Source organism: Bos indicus x Bos taurus, chromosome 2, assembly GCF_003369695.1.
Source record: "Bos indicus x Bos taurus breed Angus x Brahman F1 hybrid chromosome 2, Bos_hybrid_MaternalHap_v2.0, whole genome shotgun sequence".
Classification (NCBI taxonomy): Eukaryota; Metazoa; Chordata; class Mammalia; order Artiodactyla; family Bovidae; genus Bos; species Bos indicus x Bos taurus.
Window position 1 is genome coordinate 17,635,603 of NC_040077.1, and position 24,399 is coordinate 17,660,001.

Here is a 24,399-nt window from a genome sequence, read left to right on the forward strand (position 1 = left end):
GTCTGCAAAGATTTTGAAAAAAAAAAAAAGTTAAGACTTAATTCCTTTATGTAAAGAGCCTTAAATCTAGTTAAGAAATAATACCAGTGGAGTGATGAAATAATTACAAAACAATTCAAGTTTATAATACAAGCATAACATTATTAAATTTTAATTACAATTGTGTTTGAGGGAAGGGGAATATATACAGGCATTTCAACTTTTAAAAGGAATTGACAGTTTATCTTGGTCTTTAAGAGATGGGAGGAATTCATATAGATGAAGGGAAGAAGAGGATATTTCTGAGTAGAACAACTGAGTTAACATGGAGAACAAAGATGACCTTTGAGGCCTGGGAATAATGGTATACGTTATTAGGTAGGTAGGAGGACAAGACCATAGATAACTTTCAAACCCAGAGAGAAAAGTTAGACCTGAGGTGGCTAAAATCAGTGAATCACTGTATGTGGATATGTGCATGCGTGTGTGTATAAGTGTGTGAAATTTATAAAGTCATAAAAATAAGTCTTTGCAGCCATTAAATTATGTGGATTAAATGCAAAGTACTCATCCCATTCCTGGCACATAACTAGCTATAATTAAACAGTAACTATTATTATTTACTGATAATAATAATAATAGAGAAAATTATGCCTTACATTTTTAATCTGGATAAATAGACTTCTGTGTTATTCATATTAAGTCTAATTTGTCTTTATAAACTTATATACAGTTTAATCAATAATAGCATTAAGACAAATGCTAGGAATGAGCAGACTCCACATATACTCCAGCAAAGAAAATATGTCATTCGAATGGCATCCTCATAGAGCTAAAAAATAATCATATAACAAAGTTTTTATTACTCTCAGTTACCTATATTTCATTAAAATGTGCTATTGGTCATTGTGGAAAATAGTGTAGTATTTCTTCAAAAAATTAAAAATAGAATTGCCATGTGATCTAGCAATTTTACTTTTGGGTATATATCCCAGATAGTTAGAAAGCAGGGTCTCAATGTGATAATTTATACACCCATGTTCATAGTAGCACTATTCACAAGAGATAAAATGTAGAAGCCACTCAAGTGGCTGAATGGATGAGCAAAACATGGAATATATATTCAAGAGAATATTATTTAGCCCTTAAGGGAAAATATGACATATGCTACAGCATGGATGCCCTGGAGAAGGAAATGGCAACCCACTCCAGTATTCTTGCCTGGAGAATCTCATGGACAGAGGAGCCTGGTGGGCTACAGTCCATGGGGTCACAAGAGTTGGACACGACTGAGCGACTAAACCACCACCACCACAGCATGGATGAACCTTGAGAACATCACGCTAAGTAAAATTGGTGGAGGTTTAGTCACTCAGTGTCTGACTCTTGTGACCCCATGGACTATAGTCGTCAGCCAAGCTCTTCTGTCTGTGGGATTCTTCAGGCAAGAATACTGGAGTGGGTTGCCATTTCCTTCTCCAAGTAAAATTAATCAATCACAAAAAACAACTGCTATGAGATACTTGGTGTAGTCAAAATCATAGAGAAAGAAAGTAGAATGGTGGTTGCCAGAGGTTTTGGGGTGGTGTAGGGGATGAAATTATTGTCTAATGTGTATAGAGTTTCATTTTTTATAAGATTAAAAGAATTATGGAGATAGATGTTGGTGAAGGTTGCACAACACTATGAATGTGTTTAATATCACTGAACTGTACACTTAAAAATAGTTAAGATGGTAAATTTTGTTATGTGTATTTTACTGCAATAAAAGAAAAATTGCGGGGGGGGGGGGGGGGAATGTGCTATTTGCAACTCTACAGAATCCAGTTATAGCTTTTTGATTCCCCATGGAGGATTTTTCACTAAAATTCAGCTGATATGAAAACAAAAAAAACCAGGCATTTCCCAGAGGGATAAACAGAGAAGGCATAATAACCTCAGCAAGATCCTCTATAAACTTCAAAGAATATGAGAATGCCTGTAAGGTTTTTTGTTTTGTTTTGTTTTGTCCTGCTTTTTTGGTGAAGATAGGGGAGGCAGAGTATAAACAAACTAGCTCAAAAGCTTTCAAAAAAACCCGTCTAATTATAGGGTAGCAATTTCTTGAATACAGTATATTTTACACTTAGGTTTTCCAAAGTATTTCCCAGGGTTAATAATGCAGCTTATAATTAAATATTATGCTAGATGAAGAGACCTAGACCAAGTTTCTAAATGAGCAAGATGTAGACGGAGAGGTCTAAACAACAGAGCTTCCAAGGAAGAAGGACTAAGAAGTTGAAGAGGAAAGAAATAGAAAGCAAGGGAAGGGGAGAAAAAAGTGATTCAAGTCTTTTGAAGATGTTAAAGCCAAGAATTTGAATTAAAGGACATGTGTTAGAAACCACTTAAATTCATGCATGCGGTTTGCATTATTGTCCATGTCCACCAATGCAGAAAATATTTCCTATGCAGCACTTTGGGTCTGCTTAGAAAGATCATCTATACAAAGACAGATGCCATCACCTTTGCAGCTGAATAGCTGGATTAATCTTTTAACAAGGTCTTACATATTTCTGATTGCTTTTGCCCTTAAGCCTTGGAATTAACCAGACTTGGATCCTAGTTCTCTCTCCTCCTCACCTGTCTCTTCCCTTTCCCTTCCGATGGGCCTGTGACTCCGCGCAGTCTGCACTGCCCTCCATACGCGTTACACAGTCATTCACCTGAAGTGGGGCTCTGTGAACGTCAGCAGTCTTCTAACCATTGTCTAAGTAACCTGTTTCCCCTTGCCTCCTGAGGGCCTTTATGCAACTTCTGAAACACACTGAGTTTCTAACAGTAGATTAGCTCTGGGGGAAGGTGCGCTGTGTACTTTGGGTGCACTGTTTGCTGTTGCGGTTTGCCGTGTACACAAAGGCTTAAGCAAGGCTGCTTTGGGCATTTTAGTTTAGGGTGTGGCGATTACGTGACACACTTGTCAACTCTTGATTTTTCTTGAGGGCAATTAGCTGAAAACTGGTTTCACTCAATTTGTTTTGGTTTGTTTGGACCAACTGTTTGCTCAAGCAGAAGGAGCCCGCCTTGAATACCGAGGCAGCCGCTATAGAGAGGTCAGGATGGTTCTCTGCAAGCTCTCCATCCCTGCCATAGGATGAAACCATTTACAGTACTTCCTGCATCATGGTGTCTCTTGGCATCTGCTCTCCTGAGCTTGCCCCAAATGCACCCTTTATGGCCTCTGCTGAAGTTCTGGAGCCCAGGAACTGGGGCCCGGGTGGTTTCCTTTTGCTGACCAGCAGGCAACTGGGTCATGCCCACATAACTGCAGAGCAGCCAGGACATGCTCTGGGAAGCAAAAATAATTGCCAAAACCAAAATATATGTAATAACACTATTTCCCCTTTGATTCAAGAATATCATCATGAACAAAGCTGAGGTGCTGACTCAGCCTTCTGAATAATGAACCTGAACCTGACCATGCTTTTAAATTGAGCTAAGGGTTTAACCAGCAAGTGGACTCATTTAAGTCGGTTTATTGCTATATCCTCCACTCTGGCTTCGGCCCAAAGATTTCCGACGGCTTCAGCAGCTCCAGAGTCAGTATCTCTGATGTGTTTGCGTCTGACCTCTGACCTAAGCTTCAGTGTTATTTTCAGCTGTTCCTTGACAGGGATTCCAACAGCTGCTGTTTAATACCACAGACAACTTGTGACACACACTGAGTTTCTAGCAATAGGATTAATCTGTCGATCTTAGGCTCTGATTTAAGCCATCTATAATTTTCCTGCCCCAGGCATGGGGTGGGGGAGGGTTGGAAATAAAACCAAATCTGAAGTACAATGTTATTCTTTTTAAAAGAAAAGTAGCAAAATATACATAATGTTAACCTTTAATCAAAAATACAAGTCATGCCCCTGCTACAATTAAAAGTAATTGGAACATGTATTACTTCCTAGTAGTCATGATACCTGAACTTGAAAATACTGTTCAATGGAGTAGATAGTTGCAAAGAAATCCTGACATGCTGGCTATCTATTGATAAATGCTCATTGAAATGTTTTTAAAAGTCCCTAAGAAACTCAAGGCTCTGAGAGAAATGTGGCCATTTCACATAAACTTCATTTGACAAGAGGCAATTTTAGAAAAGCAGATTAATCCAAAAATGTATTTCAAACAATTTTATGGCTTAGTCCCAGAATAAATACCAGAACTTGTTTTTAAAGTACATCTTTCGGAGTTTGCTTTGCATGAAAAAGACTTAAAAAAATCTTGAAAAGATTGATACCCAGGTTAATGACTGGCTGGTTTCAAAGTTCACCATCACTGTATAGATTCAATGGCTAAAGTATCTTGGGTTGTCAGGATGTAATTCTTTTTCCATTTGCTATCAAACATCAGCTGATAGGCAGAGAGCTAGAAGCTGCCCTCTGCGTTTAAGATAATGGCCAAAATAACAGGCGCTCAGTATTACCATACTAGGGGTGTGGCGATTCTCTCCCGTTCTTTCCTCTCTCTCTCATGATAAACTCAATGAGGTTGTCTATTTTTAACCTCCTGTTCTTTCCTTTTGGCAGAGTAATCAGTACGAGCGGAGCTCTTTCCCTGAATGAATCCAAGTAACCCCAGTGGTTGCCTTCTGAAATGAGCAGCAGCCACACATCTGCACAGAGGCTGTCCGACGCTTAAACTCTGGTTCTAACATACCATGTCCAGCCAAGAGAGTCCTGCTGTGGAGTTTTCTACAACGACAGTCAGTTCAGTAGCTGTGCAGGCTGGGGACTCCAAAATCGTTATAGCTGTCATAAAGGTAAGCAGACAACTTCCTTTTATTCTGTGTGGCTGTAGACTTCTTGTTTTGCTGATAATCCTAAAAAATTCCACAAAATCAGCAGTACATAGCATATAGAAAATAACCCAGCAAGTACATCTCAATGCTTCTTTAAATTGGCAACTGAGAGGACCCTCTAAGTTTCAGCTAGTTGCTAGAGTTTCTCTTTCAGTTAGCCATAAAACATCTACAGCAGCTTGATTTTTCAGAAAAGCAATAACAAATCCTATTGTATACTTTCAGTTTGGTTTTTAAAGGCAAAACATTTGTGACCACAGGTTCGTGATTGCTAGGCTTAAGAGTCCAGTGGACCTGTGAAATGTCTGTGATTTTTGAGAGTGGATGTGATGAAGGAGGGAAGAGATAAGGGGCGACATTGTTTTCAGCGTGACGGAGCACAGGGAACTCCTAACAAGAGACAGTGACACTTGCCCTCTGCAGCTCTGGTTTTGACATGGTGAAGGCACTAGTAAATCCTTGTCACACTGGTGAGAGAATGAAGACCCTACCAGGGAAGATGCGAGGGGCATGTGTCTAACTTGCCCTTAACCACAGGAAATTGAAGCCACTTGGGACTTAAAGGTTTCTGTATGTTTTATGTCAAGCAGTTTGCCCTTTGCAAAGATGAGCACACGTCTTTAGGTTCAAGAATGTATGCGTGATTTTATTCCCTATGAATATGTCCTATGAAAATTCCTGAAGCCTTTTGCTTGGATTTAGACAACTCACCACCTCAAGAATTCAGGGTTTAATGAAGGGAATCAGTGCTCACCAGCCTGTTACTTTCAAGACCCCGCCAGGCTTAACCGAATGAATTTTCTGGCCTTTTGTAAGAAGCATGGACAATAAAGCCTGTTTAATTTCACTTAATTGCCGAAAATTTTATGTTATTTTGAAAATTCGAAACAGGAAGGCAGTACTTGACACTGAACGAAATGATTCAGTCTAGAAGCACTGAAAGCACAGAATGCAAAGTGTTCCTACCAAGGCCGCTTGCCCAGGGCTCTTGAGACTTGGTCTCACAATAACAGGGCCTCTGCTGAGTCCCTTGACCTCTATTCTTTTCAAAGGCAATGGATGGATGTGAAAAAAAGCCAGAAGCAAAAGCAGCAATACTGATAACTTGCATGTCATTTTATGATGCTCTGAGTAACTGCAATTATCAGCAGTGAGGGAAAAAGAGGAAAAATTACTGTTATTTTTTTTTAATTCACTTTTCTTTCCCTCAAATATGAAACATTTATTTGAGTAGGATGAGGAAGAATGCAGATAGAATAGATGATAAAAGAATCAAGGCTAAATTGACAGTAAGAAAAAAAAAAAAAACTCTAAAATTAGACTGGAAACTCTTAACTAAAACTGTTTTTAAGAAAGTTCCCTCCATCCTGCCTCCTCAGCTCCCTAAGTTCACTGCTGTGCTGTTTGACATAAACTCCAAGCTGTTCAAAATGGAAAGTGTGTCTTAATAGAAGTGCTTGTGTCTGATTTATGTGGGCTTCTGGTTTCTAAACAGTCTCAGGGTACTAATGGTCTGGGATAGACATGTAGCTTTCTCATTTCTCCTCAGCAATTCACTTAGCCAAGTGCATGTGCCCGCTACTTCTTCCTCTTGCTGAATCGATATTGCTTCTTAAAAAAGCAATTCCTTAGGAAATGCAATGATGAATTATATCTTGGGGCAGGACACTGAAAGGGTCCTTCATGTGGAAAACAAGTTGAGTGCATTCAAATGGCAGTTGTCACACATCCAACTTCACTGATATTTTTGTACATGCTTTATTGAATATTCAACGATAAAATTTGAAAAATATTATGTTTTAACTTTGAAATAAACTAAGAATCACTTGCTTCCTCTGCTCTTTATTCTTTCTGATTGATTCAGCAAGATTAAAGACACTAATCAGCATAAATTACATTTATGAAACCTTTTCCCTTTGGTGAAGTTCACACCTTACTTGCTCAAATCACTATTTTTATAGAATTTGTTTTTTTGAGCAAGAGAATGTAAACTTGTGTGAGTTATTCTATAATTTTTTACTATTCAATAATATATAACCTATTGTAAATGTTCCTCATTTGGGAACTTTTAATTTAAATCTAATATGCTAAGAGAAAAGAATTTATCCTATGAATGAAAAAAAGAAAAGCCAGGGCACGGATTTATGTTAGAACTGTTCTGTTCTAATTTAAGTAAGACCTATCTCTATAGAAAGGTTAAACTCTTCACAGTGTAACTGGAAGCTTTGGAAAAGAAAAAAAAGGGAAGGAAAAGGAGAAGGGTGAAAGGGAAGGAGTAAGGGGAACTAAAAGTGCATTTTATCCCATTTTTATCTTTAGTGTGGCAAATGGATACAGCTTCAGTTGGCTGAATCACAGCCCAATCTTCTAGAAATTGGAAGCAATCAAGACGAAACCAAAAAACTTCTTCACGATCATGAACTTCTTTTGACCAAACTCAAGGTAAGATATTAAGATATGAAGGAGATACAAAATTAAGAAGAAATTAAAAGCTATTTCTTACACTTCCCCTTGATTCTCCCTTATGTCACTGACCTATGGCTATTTTAACTTCATGCCAGATAGATAATGGAAAAACACTATAGTTGAGCAAACACCAACACTGGAGAAAAGTAACAAGATTTTTTTTTAAACTATCCCTAATGTGATAGAAAATATGTAGTGATAATATTTTCACTGTGGATAAATAAGTACTTTCTTTTTTCCTGGCTGCCTCCATGAAAAAAAAATTCCATCATTTCCATTTCATGCAATGTACTGTCAAGCTACAATAACAGACCCAAACTTCTATTGTTAATGATACCTGCTGGCAAAAATAATATAGAGGGTTTTTCTCTCTTGAACTATTGAAAAGATCTGATTTTATATTTATTATTAAGAGTTCTTGAAACCAAAGAGTAGTTTTAGTGAAGAGTTATTATTGCATATATGTTGTGACTATTTAGTTAAGAATCTAAAAACAATATTGGTTTGAGATTGCCAGATATCTAATCAGAGACAGGAATATAGTTTGTGGGGTCCAGCACAAAGTGAAAAGCAGGAAGAAGCTTTTTCTTGGCCTGTCACAGTGTTGTTAAAATCTGTTATTTAATGTCTGGCTCCTTCGGGCAGGGGAATACGTTGGGGTCAGTGCTGCTGCTGCTGCTGCCGCTAAGTCGCTTCAGTCGTGTCTGACACTGTGACCCCAGAGATGGCACCCGTCCCTGGGATTCTCCAGGCAAGAACACTGGAGTGGGTTGCCATTTCCTTCTCCAGCCCCTCACAGACACTGGGCCGCAGCCCCAGCTCAGTGTATAGGGTGTGGACCTCCCCAACCTTTCTGAGCTGTGCCCTGACACCTGCCAGGGCAGAGGGCAGAGGTCATTGAGCAGGGGCAGGGGAGCAGACAGGATAACAAAGAGTTTCTCTCCCCAGAGGGATGGACCACATGGTGAGAGAGGCTCCCATCCCTCAGCACTTCCTCTGTTGCCATTGAACTTTACTTGCAGAACACACAGTCAAAGGTAAAATTGTTAAGAACTTCAAGACAGTAATAGGTAAAACATTAAACCCTAAGTAGTTTTTCCTTCTGAGAATGGAACCCAGTGCAGCCGTGAACCCTGTGAGTGATAACCCTCGTAGGCAAATGAGTGTCATTCCTAAAATCAAAGAGGCTGGATTCAGAAGTCTACAATGACTAGGTATTCTGTGTCATTAGCACTTTAATGTTACTTGCTTCTTTGAACATCTAGGCTGGAATTTACACTTGCTTTCTAGATTTAGAGGCAGAGCTGATAGGCATCTGACAAGTACCAGCAGCAGTAGTAAAAGTAAAGGATAAATCAGACTGAGAAGTTAAAGAATTAGTACTGGAGCAGGAGGGTATTAGAGTCCAGAATTTATTCTCCTGTGTAGATAGCTCCTTGTCCTTCAAGGTAGAAATCCCTGGTGACCAGGAAGTCCTTCGTATATCTTAAAAAACACATGCTGATGTAAGCAGTCATTGAACCAGGGATCAAAAGACTAATTTTGCTTCCCGGGTGGCTCAGATGGTAAAGAATCTGCCTGTAACGCAGGAAACTTTGGTTCAATCCCTGGGTTGGGAAGATCTCCTGGAGAAGGTAATGGCTACCCACTCCAGTAGTCTTGCCTGGAGAACCCCATGGACAGTGGAGCCTGGTGGGCTACAGTCCCTGCAGTTGCAGAGTTGAACATGACTGAGCGACTAAGCACGCACACACATGCCAATAGCTAGTTTAGTTTGGCTAACAATTCAAGGTTTTGCTGCTACAGAAAAAGCTCAATTTTATGACTTGTGGAAATGCAACACTTCCCTACAATTCTTGCTCATCCATAGAGGTTTACTTTCTCAAGGTCTCCTGTGTCCCCAGCCCCTTCATACACACCTGCCAACTGTTTCTGAAGTTAACCCAGAAGCTGTATGTCTTCCCCAGGTTCTGCTAGCCGTCCATGCCCAGCCAGCCCTTTCAGGTCCACTGATGGGCTGTGCGTGGTGGGGAAGCTCACAGCAGCCTGGGTTTCTCAGGCTACCTCTTTCCCCCCAGCCCTATTCCTATCCAGACCTACAATTCCAGGGAGAATTCTCTCTTAAGCAGAGCAGTTCGTCTCTCCTTAACAACTGTGCTCAAATTTGCATGCCTGAATCTACACAGGAGCACAGCTGGAAAAGTGTTTTCTATTAATGGGATTCATGTGCAGAAGGTGCTTGTGATTCTCAGTTGTAAAGTCTTGTCCTTTAATGCCAGTCTTCTGGACCTTAGGCTTTTATCTGTAAAGATGATTGGGAAAGGATGAATCAAAGGTTCGTATCTGTTGTGGATCTTGTCTTGATGTGCAGTGGAATAGTGGAACCATTCTTCCTCTCTGCCTGTGGGTCTAAGAACATGGGGTCTTAAGTAGAAAGACCTTTTGACTTCCTGCAGATCTCTAGCCATGACCTCTTAGTGTCCATTTCCCGTAACCTCTCCTAACTCAACAAACCAGCCACTTACCCCCAAGAAATTTTTAGTAGTAGCATCATCTTGGTTAAAAAAAAATCAAGAAGTCTGAAGTCTGTTTCATATTTTCTGACAAAAGACTTTTTTAAATAAGAGGAATGTGAATTCCATATTGTAAATGGCTGGAGTAATTTAATTTACCAGTTATTATGTTGTTAGGGTAGGTACAGTCTTAACCTGTAGCAGGAAATTGTTGTACCAAGTTATTTTTAATGTGAGCTCTTTGAATGATAGGAACATTAGCAGTTCGATAAGCCAATAATATTTAATATTTAATGTTCTCTCCAGTGTTTTCCATATGCACAGGGCCCTGAGATTTGTTCTAATTATAAAGAAGAATGTACTATCAGGAGTATCGGGATGGTGTAGGAGTTCTGTGCTGAGTCCACTCTGCTTTGGACAAAGTAGTTAGCCTTTCTGGTCTCGGGTTCTTTATTTGAAAAATTATGATAGTAATTAATACCTTCAAACATCTGCAAAGGAAATCTGGGGGAGAAATGCAATGATTTACAGAAGTGCTTGTTGCCTTGAAAAGAAAAAGTACTTAATTATTCTGTTGATACTTAATATATCAGAGAAATTTGGGTATTTAATTTTACAAGGAAGGTATTTTCTGCCTTCCATTAAAATTATCTCAAATCCTAATAATTTAGACTAAAGGGAAAAATTCTGGTGACACAGAATTTGTTAGCGGGTTTCTAATGTTGGTAATGTCTATGCCCCAGAGACCTTATTTTCCTTTCAACAGAGTACTTAACCATTTCTACGGAGTGTCCAGAGAGAAATATTTCCCTATTTTCAGTGGGGGAAAATATAAACATGTGGAGAAAATATTCATTCCCTAAAGGTGTCTAGATTCTCAAACCACACTCAATTTTTATTTTAATGAGAAAGGAGGAATTCAGGAAAGGGAAGAGTGAAGTGTAAGCAGGTAACAAAGATCTGTTTGTGGCCCCTGTCAGCACCACATCCTCAGGTGGCTCAAGGAGGAAAGAAGGATCAGAAATGCCTGAGGAATGTTTCTGAAAACATTCTGCCCCTTATCATCTGTCTGACTACTAACTGCATTGCTATTGTGCAAAGGAATTACAACTGTGGTGGTGTTTAGTCACTAAGTCACGTCTAACTCTTTTGTGACCCCATGGACTGTAGCCCACTAGGCTCCTCTGTCTGTGGGATTTCCCAGGGAAGAATACTGGAGTGGGTTGCCATTTCTTTCTCCAGGGCATCTTCTGACCCAGGGATCGAACCCATGTCTCCTGCATTGGCAAGTGGATTCTTTACTATCTGAGCCACCAGGAAAGCCCAACTACAAGAGCCAAGAAAACCTCTGGACCCTGGCTCCTGTATTTGTTTTTAATATATAATACTAGCATTCAGTGAAGAATGACCCTTGAAAATATAAAACACGAAAAAGTTCACCTCTGTCTTGACTCATAAATCTATTGACTTCCTGATTCCAATTTCATCTCTGACCCAGTGAATGTTTATTTTTGTCCTATTTTTCTTTACTTAGTTAAAAATGAATAGTCAAAATATATTAGTAGTGGTAGTCCTACTAAAACTTATTTCTTAAATAAGGAATAGTGTGATTTTTCTCCTATAAATTGCTATAAAATATGTAAATGCATATTTAGTATGAATGAATCATTTAAAAAAATTTTGTGGTAAATTTGCAATTTTAACCATTTTTTTCATTTCTGAAAATTTATCACTCATCAAGGACCTATGATGTATTTAGCATGGATGAAAAGAGAAAATGAAACATAAAGACATTAAAAAACTTATAGTTTAGTAAAAGAAATAAGATAACACTATTATAATTAGAAGACAAAAGGTAATAAGTACTACATGCATTTATTTATTTATTATTTTTTGTTGGGGTATGGTTGCTTTACAATATTGTGGTGTTTTCTGCTGTACCACAGAGTGAATCGGCTATAAGTATACATATCTCCCTTCCCTCTGGACCCCCCTCCCACTGTCCCCACCCCCCATCCCACCAATCTAGGTCATCAGAAAATGCAGAGCTGAGATCCCTGTGCTATGCAACAGGTTCTCACTAGCTAGCTATTTTACTACCGTATATATGTCAGTCCCAGTCTCCCAATTCATCCCACCTCCCACTTCCTCCCCACCACGTCCACCCACTTGTTCCCTATGTCTGTGTCTCTTTTCCTGCCCTGCAAATAGGTTCATCTGGACCCTTTTTCTAGATTCCACATATATGCGTTAACATATGCTCTTTGTTTTTCTCTTTCTGACTGACTTCACTGTGTAAGACATCCATGTCCATCCATGTCTCCACAGATGACCCAATTTTGTTCTTTTTAATGCCTAAGTAATATTCATTGGGTATATATACCACATCTTTATCCATTCATCTGTCAACTATATTTAAATACAATTCAGTGGCATTAATTGTGTTCACAGTGTTGTGCATTACAGCTATCAACTTCCTACCCAAGTTTTCATCACCCCAAACAGAAACTCTGTACCTATTAAGCAAAGATTCCCACTCCCTTCCCTGGTTAATCTCTCTAATCTACTTTCTGCCCTTAAGAATTTGTCTATTTTAGGTATTTCATGTAAATAGAATCATATAATGTTTATCCCTTTGTGTCTGGCTTATTTCACTTACCATATGTTTTCAAGATTCATTCATGTAGCAGGTATCAGAATTTCATTCCTTTTTATGAATGGATAATATTTAAATATATGGATATGCCACATTTTATTTATTCATTCATCTGACCATGGACACTTGGGTTATTACACTTTTCAGATATTGTAAATAATGCTACAGGAACAGTGGTATACAGGTATCTGTTTGAATACCTGCTTTCAATTCTTTTGGAGTGGAATTGCTTGGTCGTCGGGCTTTTCTATGCTAACTCTTTGAGAAAACACCAAAATGTTTTTCACAGTGGCTGGCCATATTACATTCCCACCAGCAATGTACTGTGTGTTCCAGTTTCTTCACATCATTGCTAAACTTGTTATTTTCTGTGTGTGTATTTGAGTGTATTTAATTATAATCATCCTATTTGATGAAGCAGTATCTCAGGGTTGATTTGTATTTCTCTAATGACTGATGATGTTAAACATCTTTTCATGTGCTTACTGGACAGTCGTATATCTTCTTTGGAGAAATGTCTTTGCCCACTTTTTAACTGGGGTGTTTGATTTTTGTTATTGAGTTATAAGAATTCTTTGCATATTCTGGATATAAATTCTTATAAAATCCTCATTATAGGATTTGCAGATATTTTCTCCCATTCTGTAGATTATCATTTAACTTTGTTCATGATGGTCTTTAATCATATATTTTAATAAAGTAAGACTGTGTGACTTGAATTATATATATTTACATATATATATGTATATATATATGTAAAAAATATATATATGTAAAAAAAATGTATAGGATGTGTGTTGTGAATGTGATAGAATGCTTTAGGACAGGGTTGGAAGAAGAATAACATATTTTGCAAGATCTTTGTCATAGCAATGATTTATCCTAAATGTTTACTTCATATAGGAGACTTATTTTCTCTCCTTTCTGTTTTCCTGTAAGACCCACAAGTTAGGAAATTCTTCTCTCTCAGAAATGTTGGAAAAATGCTTTCGGCCACGTCTCCTCTTCCTATAGGAGTGAAGGGCACTGTGTTACCGGTTGGTGAGACTAGGGGAGGTATCCAGCATGGGAAAGCCAGCCTCAAGGGCTTTCTCTGCAGACCATGACTGCCTGTGGCTGCAGGTTCTCTACTCTTTCTGCTTCTACTGATTTGGCCAGATGTCCCTGCATGGCAGAACAGGCCGCAGTCTGGCCTACACAGAGCAGCCAAATATATGTCTATACTTCAGACCCAGTTCTCTTCAGAGGCAGGTCCCAAGGACTAGGTTTTAAAGAAAATAGTAGAAAGTCAAATCAAACCTGTCCTCCAGCTTTGCCAGTAACAACAGCAGATATTTTGATCCATATGCTTGGATTCTGATGTCTGTTTCTCAATTGATTTGGAATCTTGAGGGGAGAGAGGTGAAATCAATTGTCACCTTCCAAATTCCGGCACTTAACTGATGTGTGGTTTAAAGGAATCTGTGTTGTAGTGCTCTCTACATGTAAGGTACCTGTCATAGTTTGCTGATCATTTTGACGAAGGTCGTGGAAACAATACAGAACCTGTACAGAGTTCTTGGGGGAGTGGGAACTAGTGGGCAGTGTGATTTCTCTTTTAGGCTTTTGAGAATAGAGGGCTTTTCCATTTAAAACAAAAATATTATTCTCACAACTAAGAAACAGCAAAACGTCCTAGTGATTCTCCCTGGCTGACATAGTACTTTCCTAGTAGTGTACAGAGGTATTTCTTTTCCCAGACATTAAATTCCAGTGCATTGTATGGAGCTGTGGGGTTCTAAGAAAGTCTAAGAAATAGAATTTCTTTAGAATAGAGTAGAAATAGCATTCTTTAGATTTTGAGAGTGCCATAGGCAATCTTATAAAATATTGTTTTTATGAGATAAGTTGGCTTAAGAGGCTAATGAGTCCATGCCAACAGGCTTCTCAGACATGAAGTAAAGGCACATTAAGATTTGGGCTAAGCAGCCCAAAGTGGTTTGTCTATAGAATATGTCCATACTTAATGAAGTGTTGATTCAAGTTGATTTATTAGAGGGGAAGGAGTTCTATAAGGAGACATTTTTGTCAGCACAGAGACTGAAGAGTAAAAAATTTGGCAAGGATACCCTCTATCTTACCCGTGTCTTGGTTTAGCAGTCAAGGTTGGGCTCCTTGGGAGAAGCTGTAGGGTCCATGGGAAATATGAAACACTCATCATATTTCTCTGTGGCTGGGACACCAAGTGACACAGAGTCAGAAGGAATTGAAGCTTTTTCCACACTTCTTTTTTTTTTTCTTTTTTCCACACTTCTGAAGGGAACAGAGAAGGGCTCGGTTATAGCAAATACTGATTTGACAACCCTGGAAGGACCCAATATTTGGCAAGATATGGTAGATTTAAGGTGACCATGATGTCTTTGGCACTCCTCCCATTGAGAAGTGGGGTCTAAGTTCATTCCCTTAAAACCGGGCAGACTCTGACTGCTTTGAGCAAATAAATATAGCATAGATGATGATGATGCGGTGCCAGTTTCCAGTCCAGTCTCAAGAGACTTTTACTTTTACTTCCTAAATAAATTCCAAATAGTAATCCCAAATAGTCACTCCTGGAACCTAACCTATTGAGTAAGTCAAGGAACATTACAGAGAGGCCCATGTGGAGATGAACTGAGTATCCCAGCAGCAGCTCTGGCTGGCCAGTCGTGTGAGCGAGGCATCTGGAAATTGATTCTCCAGACCTGGCTGGACTTCCAACCTGACCTCTACAGAGTGGGCACAAGTATTACCCACTTAGCCCAGCCTGAGAATTAATTGTGAGCAAAATAAATAATTGTCATTTTAGGTCTTCAGAATGTGCAGTGGTTTGTCACACAGCAATAGACAACTGGAACAGAGGGAAACAGCAATGCTGGCATCCTCTCAGGATTTTGAAGGCAGCCCTCATGAATGAAAACAGACAGGCAGAAGAAAAGAAGAGTTTTCATGGGGAGACAGTTGAGAAGTAGAGCTAGGATTCTCTAAATGAAAGATGGTATGATAATACTAATGATAGAGAAAAATAAAACTTTGAAGTTTGTGAATGATCTACTCTTAGAAAAATGAAAACAGATTCAAAGATATCTGTTATAATGCTAGTCTCTTTGACTTGAATTTGATACTCTTTCTTGATCAGGAGGAAAAATCTTTAGTTATAACTCAGCACACAGGGATGTGCGCAAAATATTATGGATATATTGTAGAAGGAGTGACTAATTCTTCCAGGAAAACCAGGGGAAGCTTGACAGAGAAAGTGATATATGAGCTGTTTTACAGGTGAGTATGAGTTTTCCAGACATCATTGACCAACTTAAAGGACAAACAATGAACTAGAGGGAAAATACTTGTAATTTATATGACAACAAAAGGGTTATTATACTCCTTTATATTGATGAGAGACAAATAAATATAAATACTAGACTATTCACAGAAGAGAGACAAACTGCCAGTAAGCATGTAAAAAGATGATCAACATCAATAATGCTCTAAGAAATGAAACTAGATAATGATAAAAAGTAAGTCATTCATTGTCTTACTTCCTGTTGTTCAGTTGCTAAGTCATGTCTGACTCTTTGTGACCCCATGGACTGTAACATGCCAGGCTCTTCTATCCTCTACTGTATCCCAGAGTTTGCCCAAATTCATGTCCATTGAGTTGGTGATGCTATCTAACCATCTCATCCTCTGCTGCCCCCTTCTCTGTCTATCCACCATGATAAGTTAAAATACTGGTAACATCTGGTAATGGTGAGAATGTGAGGAAAGCAGCATTCTATACTGTTGGTGAGAATCTGGATTATCAAAATTATTTTGGAAACTTGCAAGCATTAAAATGTAAAATGCTCACATCCTGAGACTCAGCAACCTCACCTCTGGGAATCTATCCTTGGAAATAAAAACACTAGTAAAGATACAGATATGAAGTTGCTTTGTTATGATATTAAGCATCTTTTCACATGTTTCTGATAGAATAACTTAACTGGAAACAAAAAAATGTCCAACAATGGGGGAATGAAGTATAAGAAGATTATTTGTGTTTCTTTTAAACTGTAGGAGAGTATAGTGAGCCCTAGGTATATTATTGCTGTGACATGGACAAACTCTTGAGTGTTTAAACCAGTGCTGGTTGGGCTTTACATTGTCGCCAACATATTCCTCTTTGAAAACTGGGTCAAAAGTCAGGATCATAACTAGCATTTTTGAGGTCATACACCTGTAGCTTCCAAGCTGTTACTTAGAAAGTAGTCCTCCTTTAAAATACAAATCTACAAACAAAATGTTTTTCAGAAAGTAGAACACATAGTCCTTAGTTATGAAAAAAAGGGTTTTGGTCTAAGATTTGGACTGAAAAGGCAGAATTCTGATGTTCAAGATATACAAGTGAGGGGTGGCCAAGGTTAGGTGATAGCACAGAATCTACTCACCCCACTCCCAATCTTCAATATACACCGAGTTAGATTAAATGTCAGGATAAAAATTTACCTTTTGCATTCTATTCAGATGATAACAGATACTTCTGCTCTGGAAAAAACATACTTAATCAAGAATGAGCGAATTTTGTTTTGTTTATTTAAGTCTACTATACTCCCACCTAATTAGCCTTAGCCATAATGCATCTTGTCTAAACAACAGACTTATTTTAGATTTACTTTAAGTATAAATGTGTAAAATTCAAGATGTTTTCAAATAACATGGCTCTGTCATTCTCATGAGAAGTCTAGCTATTACTCCTCAGGAGAATACGGCGAACTTCTGATTCTGTGGTTAGACCTATCCTTCAAATGATTAATACCTGAGTCCTCCATCTCCCGCCTAACACATATTTGAAGTTTGGGGACTTGACTAAGATTAGAATTTTTGTCTTTAAAAAAAATGTCTTAAAATTGGATACTCATTCTATTTCCAGGAAAGACGGATTGAATGCCCTCCACTCTGTCTCCATTAAATGTAGCTATAAACCTGGCAGAATGTATGTGTGCTGAGGATGCTGAAAATGAGAGACTACCACGTAGATTAGGGAAAGTGTCCAGAATTCCAAAGATCACCAAGCCAATATTGTTGTTGCTTTTCTTCCCTCTTTTCAGTATTACTCAGCTCAGATCAAAAGCAAATTTACACCCTGAAGAATGCATCAGATATGGGCAGAAAAATTTTCAGAAAAGTCTTCTCTTTCAGATCTGAGACCTAGAATGAGGACTTCTGTGAATTAGAAAGGGAGGAAATATCTTGATTTTTTTTTTTTTTTGCCTCATGTTTTCCTATTCTCTGCTCCAACCCAGGCAATTCCCAAATGTTGGTAAAGACGGAGGCAGTAGGCAGGTGTCTAAATCTCTGAGAGAGGGGATCTTATCTCTGACCAAGGAACTGTGGTCCCCAGTTTAGTCACTCAGTTGTGTCCAACTCTTTGTGATCCCATGGACTGCACCACAACAGGCTTTCCAGTGCATCACCAACTCCCGGAGCTTGCTCAACTCATGTCCATCAAGTCGGTGATGCCATCCAACCATCTCATCCTCTGTCGTCCTCTTCTCCTCCTGCGTTCAGTCTTTTCCAGTAACACTGTCTTTTCCAGTAAATCAGTTCTTCACATCAGGTAGCCAAAGTATTGGAGCTTCAGCATCAGTCCTTCCAATGAATATTCAGGATTGATTTCTTTTAGGATTGACTAGTTTGATCTCCTTGAAGTCCAAGGGACCCTCAAGAGTCTTTTCCAACACCACAGTTCAAAAGCATCAATTCTTTGGTGCTCAGCTTTCTTCATAGTCCAACTCTCATATCCATACATGAGTACTGGACAGGCCATAGCTTTGACTAAATGGACCTTTGTCAGCAAAGTAATGTCTCTGCTTTTTAATATGCTGTCTAGGTTGATCATAGCTTTTCTTCCAAGGAGCAGGCATCTTTTAATTTCATGGCTGCAGTCCCCATCCACAGTAATTTTGGAGCCCAAGAAAATAAAGTCTCTCACTGTTTCCATTGTTTCCCCATCTATTTGCCATGAAGTGATGGGCCGGGATGCCATGATCTTAGTTTTTTGAATATTGAGTTTTAAGCCAGCTTTTTCAATCTTCTCCTTCACTTTCATCAAGAGGCTCTTTAGTTCTTCTTCGCTTTCTGCCATTAGGGTGAATGTCATCTGCATATCTGAGGTTGTTGATATTTTTCCCAGCAATCTTGATTCCAGCTTGTGCTTCATCCAGCCTGGCATTTTGCATGATGTACTCTGGATGTAAGTTAAATAAAGCAAGGTGATAGTGTGCACCCTTGACATACTCCCTTCCCAGTTTGGAACAAGTCCATTGTTCCATGTCTGGTTCTAACTGTTGCTTGTTGACCTGCATACAGGTTTCTCAGAAGGCAGGTGAGGTGATCTGGTATTCCCATCTCTTTAAGAATTTTCCAATTTTTTGTGATCCACACAGTCAAAGGCTTTGGCATAGTCAATAAGGCAGAAGTAGATGTTTTTCTGGAATTCTCTTGCTTTTTGTATGATCCAACAGATGTTGGCAAAATGACCTCTGGTTTCTCTGCCTTTTTTAAATCCAGCTGGAAAATCTGGTAGTTCTCAGTTCATGTAATGTTGGAGCCTAACTTGGAGAATTTTGAACATTGTTCTGCTAATGTGTGAGATGAGTGCAATTGTATGGTAGTTTGAACATTCTTTGGTGTTGTCTTTCTTTGGGATTGGAATGAAAACTGACCTTTTCTAGTCCTGTGGTCCCAAAACTTGTCATAAATTCACATTCCTTTTTTCTCCCCTGTGTTCTCCCCACTGCTTGGTACTGCAGATACAGTGGTGGGAAGGAAATCAAAGTCCCAGGTTTCAGGCTAGAGGACCAGTAAGAGGGTGTCTGTGGTACATATTGCAGGCATGTGTCAAGCCGGTGAAATGGGAAGACAAAGAAGGTGAGAGAGCAGTCTCATGTTTCAGCTTGATAGTTCATGTTAGATAGATGGCTGTCTGATTTTCTTAAAGAAATCCTAATTATGCTATGAGTAGAGAAGGCACTCTAAAGAACCATGAGCTGTCAGATTCAGTGTCATAGGACATGTTTTTTTACTTTAAGTTTCACCTCAAAATATATCCCAAGTATTTATATAATTGGAACTAGAGGAACCCAGACCACTGAAGGCTGTTGCTGACTGCTTTCTGAAAGCCTGAGATTTTTGATTCAGTGTTCCCATAAGCTATTAAACTTTTACTAATGTGTTAGACAGAAAACACTTCTTAGAGTAGCAATAAATAGAAATATATAATATGAACCACAAATGTAATTAATTTACATTTATATTTACATGTAATTTATTTTTCCAGTTCTATTGAAAGTTAATTGATATACATCACTATATAAATTTAAACCTTATAGCATGATAGTTTGATTTACATATATTGTAAAATGATCACCACCATAGGTCAGCTAACATCTATCTTCTCATACAGGTACAATAAGAAAAAAAAGAAAGAGAAGGGAAGGGGAAAAAAATTATTGTGATGAGAACTGACTCTTTTAACTTTCCCCTGTATTATGCAGCAGTGTTAGCTATAGACATTGGATTGTATATTACACCTTACAACTGTAAATTTGTACATTTGAACCACCAGTTTCCCCTCTCCACACCTTCTGCCTCTGATAACCATTGATCTGTTCTCTGCATCCATGAACTCAGTTTTTGTTTGGTTTTTAGATTCCACATGTGAAGGAGATCATATAGTTTTGTCTTTCTCTGACTTATTTCACTTAGCATAATGCCTTCAAGGTTTGCTCATGTTGCAAATGATAGAATTTGTTTTTTTAATGACTGAATACTATTCCATTGTATGTATATACACACTTTCTTTATCCATTCATCCATTGATGGACACTTACGTTGCTTCTATGTCTTGGCTATTGCAAATAATGCTGTTATGAACATGGAGGGCTGCAGATATCTTTTGAGTTACTGTTTTCACTTCCTTTGGTTATAGTCCCAGAAATGTATTGTTCAGTAGTTTTATTTGCAACATTTTGAGGATCTTCCATTCTGTTTTCCATAGTGGCTGTACCAGTTTTCAATCCTACCAGCAATGCAGAAAGGTTCCCTTATCTCCACATCCATGCCAGCATTATTATCTCCTGACTTTTTGATGAGGGTCATTCTATCAGGTGTGAAGAGATATCTCTATGTGGTTTTAATTTGTATTTCCCTAATGACTAGTGAGCATCTTTTCATATACCTGTTGACCTGTAATGATGTTGAGCATCTTTTCATATGCCTGTTGACCTTTCAATATATTTTCTTTGGAGAAATGTCAGTTCAGATCCTTTGCCATTTTTAATTTTTTTTTTTTTTTTGCTATTGAATTGTAAGAATTTTTATTCATTTTGGCTAGTAACTCATTATCAGATATATGATTTGAAAATATTATTTTCTCATTCCATAGATTGTCTTTTCACTTTGTTGATGATCTCTTTGAAAAATTCAACACCCATTTATAATGAAACCTCTCCAGAAAGCAGGCATAGAAGGAACGTACCTCAACATAATAAAAGCATATATGATAAACCCACAGCAAACACTATCCTCAAGTGAAAAAGTTGAAAGCATTTCCCCTAAAGTCAGGAACAAGACAAGGGTGCCCACTCTCACCACTACTATTCAACATAGTTTTGGAAGTTTTAGCCATAGCAATCAGAGCAGAAAAAGAAATAAAAGGAATCCAAATTGGAAAAGAAGAAATAAAACTCTCACTGTTTGCAGATGACATGATCCTCTACATAGAAAACCCTAAAGACTCCACCAGAAAATTACTAGAGCTAATCAATGAATATAGTACAGTTGCAGGATATAAAATTCATACACAGAAATCCCTTGCATTTCTATACACTAACAATGAGAAAACAGAAAGAAAAATTAAGGAAACAATTCCATTCACCACTGCAATGAAAAGAATAAAATACTTAGGAATATATCTACCTAAAGAAACAAAAGACCTATATATAGAAAACCATAAAATACTGATGAAAGAAATCAAAGAGGACACAAATAGATGGAGAAATATACCATGTTCATGGATTGGAAGAATCAATATAGTGAAAATGAGTATACTACCCAAAACAATTTATAGATTCAATGCAATCCCTATCAAGCTACCAATGGTATTTTTCACAGAACTGGAACAAATAATTTCACAATTTGTATGGAAATACAAAAACCCTTGAATAGCCAAAGCAATCTTAAGAAAGAAGAATAGAACTGGAGGAATCAACCTGCCTGACTTCAGGCTATACTACAAAGCTACAGTCATCAAGACAGTATGGTACTGGCACAAAGACAGAACTATAGATCAATGGAACAAAATAGAAAGTCCAGAGATAAATCCACACACCTATGGACACCTTATCTTTGACAGAGGAGGCAAGAATATACAAAGGAGAAAAGACAATCTCTTTAACAAGTGGTGCTGGGAAAACCGGTCAACCACGTGTAAAAGAATGAAACTAGAACACTTTCTAACACCATACACAAAAATAAACTCAAAATGGATTAAAGATCTAACCATAAGACCAGAAACTATAAAACTCCTAGAGGAGAACATAGGCAAAACACTCTCCAACATATATCACAGCAGGATCCTCTATCACTCACCTCCCAGAGTAATGGAAATAAAAGCAAAAATAAATAAATGGGACCTAATTAAACTTAAGAGCTTTTGCACAATGAAGGAAACTATAAACAAGGTGAAAAGACAGCCTTCAGAATGGGAGAAAATAATAGCAAATGAAGCAACTGACAAAGAATTAATCTCGAAAATATACAAGCAACTTCTACAGTTCAATTTCAGAAAAATAAATGACCCAACCAAAAAATGGGCCAAAGAACTAAACAGACATTTCTCCAAAGATGATATACAGATGGCTAACAAACACATGAAAAGATGATCAGCATCACTCATTATCAGAGAAATGCAAATCAAAACCACAATGAGGTACCATCTCACGCCGTCAGAATGGCTGCTATCCAAAAATCTACAAACAATAAATGCTGGAGAGGGTGTGGAGAAAGGGAACCCTCTTACACTGTTGGTGGGAATGCAAACTAGTACAGCAACTGTGGAGAACAGTGTGGAGATTCCTTAAAAAACTGGAAATAGAGCTGCCTTATGACCCAGCAATCCCACTGCTGGGCATACACACTGAGGAAACCAGAATTAAAAGAGACACGTGTACCCCAATGTTCATCGCAGCACTGTTTATAATAGCCAGGACATGGAAGCAACCTAGATGTCCATCAGCAGATGAATGAATAAGAAAGCTGTGGTACATATACACAATGGAATATTACTTAGCCATAAGAATACATTTGAATCAGTTCTAATGAGGTGGATGAAACTGGAGCCTATTATACAGAGTGAAGTAAGGCAAAGAAAAACACCAGGACAGTATATTAACACATATATATGGAATTTAGAAAGATGCTAATGATAACCCTAAATGCGAGACAGCAAAAGAGACACAGATGTATAGTACAGTCTATTGGACTCTGTGGTAGAAGGCAAGGGTGGGATCATCTGAGAGAATAGCATTGAAACATGTATATTATCATATGTGAAACAGATCTCCAGTCCAGGTTCAATGCATAAGACAGGGTGCTCAGGGTTGGTGCACTGGGATGACCCAGAGGGATGGGATAGGGAGGGAGGTGGGAGGGGGTTTCAAGCTGGGGAATACATGTACACCCATGGTTGATTCATGTCAGTGTATGGCAAAAACCACTACAATATTGTAATTACCCTCCAATTAAAATAAATTTAAAAAAGAAGTGTCAATTCAGATCCTTTGCCCATTTTTAATTTCTTTCTTTTCTTTTCTTTTTTTTTTTTTTTTTTTTGCTATTGAAATGTAAGAGCTTTTATTCATTTTGGCTATTAACCCTTTATCTGATATATTATTTGAAAATATTATTTTCTCATTCCATAGATTATCTTTTCACACTGTTGATGATCTCTTTTGTTGTGCAGCAGCTTTTTAGTTTGAGTTAGTCCCACTTGTTCATTTTTAATCTTGTTGCTTATGCTTTAGATGTTATACCCTCCAAAATTATTACCAAGACACATGTCAAGGAGCTTTGTTCCTATGTTTTCTAGGAATTTCATGGTTTCGAGTCTTTTTTTTTTTTTTTCCTTTTATTCTTTTTTTTTTAACTTTATTTTTAAACTTTACATAATTGTATTAGTTTTGCCAAATATTAAAATGAATCCACCACAGGTATACATGTTAAGTCTTTAATCCCTTTTCAGTTAACTTTTTTAAGTGGTGTAAGATACGGATTCAGTTTAATTCTTTTGCATATGAATATCCAATTATTCCAGCACCATTTATCGGACTATGTAATTTTAAATTTCCTATTAGCCTCATGTAGATTTTAGAGCATTAAATACTTACTTTAGAAAATTATGTCTCAAACCAACAATCTAGGTTTTTACCTTAAACAGGAAAAATAAGAACAAATTAAAAACTGAGGCAAGCAGACTGAAGCAAAAAATAAAGAGCAGAAATTAATGAAATTGACAACAGAAAAATAACAGAGAAATGAATGGTTCTTTGAAAAAGTCAGTAAAATTGATAAACCTCTAGCCAGACTGAGAAAGGTTAAAAGAAAGAAGATAAAAATTACCAGTATTAGGCATGAAAGAGGGGACGTCACTCTAAACCTCACAAATATTAAAAATATAATGTAGGAGTACTAGGAACAACTCTGTGCACATCAGTTCAACAATTTAGATGAAATGAACCAATTCTTTGAAAGCCATAAATTACCAAAACTCATCCAACAATATAAGTTTTTAAAAGTGAAGTTAATTAGTAATATGTCTAATTTATTCTAATATGTCTAAATTATTCAACGTATAATCATAAAAACTATTAATGAGATATTTAAAGTTTTTTCATTAAATCTTT

At 37.8% G+C, this 24,399-nt stretch overlaps 1 protein-coding gene across 3 annotated transcripts in view; it reads left to right on the plus strand.

The window, feature by feature from the left end:
• The first annotated feature begins 4,331 nt into the window (after positions 1-4,331).
• The window catches only part of CCDC141 (coiled-coil domain containing 141), a 224,979-nt gene continuing 204,911 nt past the window's right edge, over positions 4,332-24,399 (plus strand). For 2 of the 3 annotated variants that reach the window (XM_027556444.1, XM_027556434.1), the window contains exons 1-2: positions 4,332-4,768; positions 7,127-7,249. In XM_027556444.1, coding sequence (XP_027412245.1) covers positions 4,667-4,768; positions 7,127-7,249 — 225 coding nt within the window. In that variant the 5' untranslated portion in view covers positions 4,332-4,666. The remainder of the gene's footprint in view (positions 4,769-7,126; positions 7,250-24,399) is intronic. The other variant, XM_027556425.1, reaches the window with a different exon arrangement.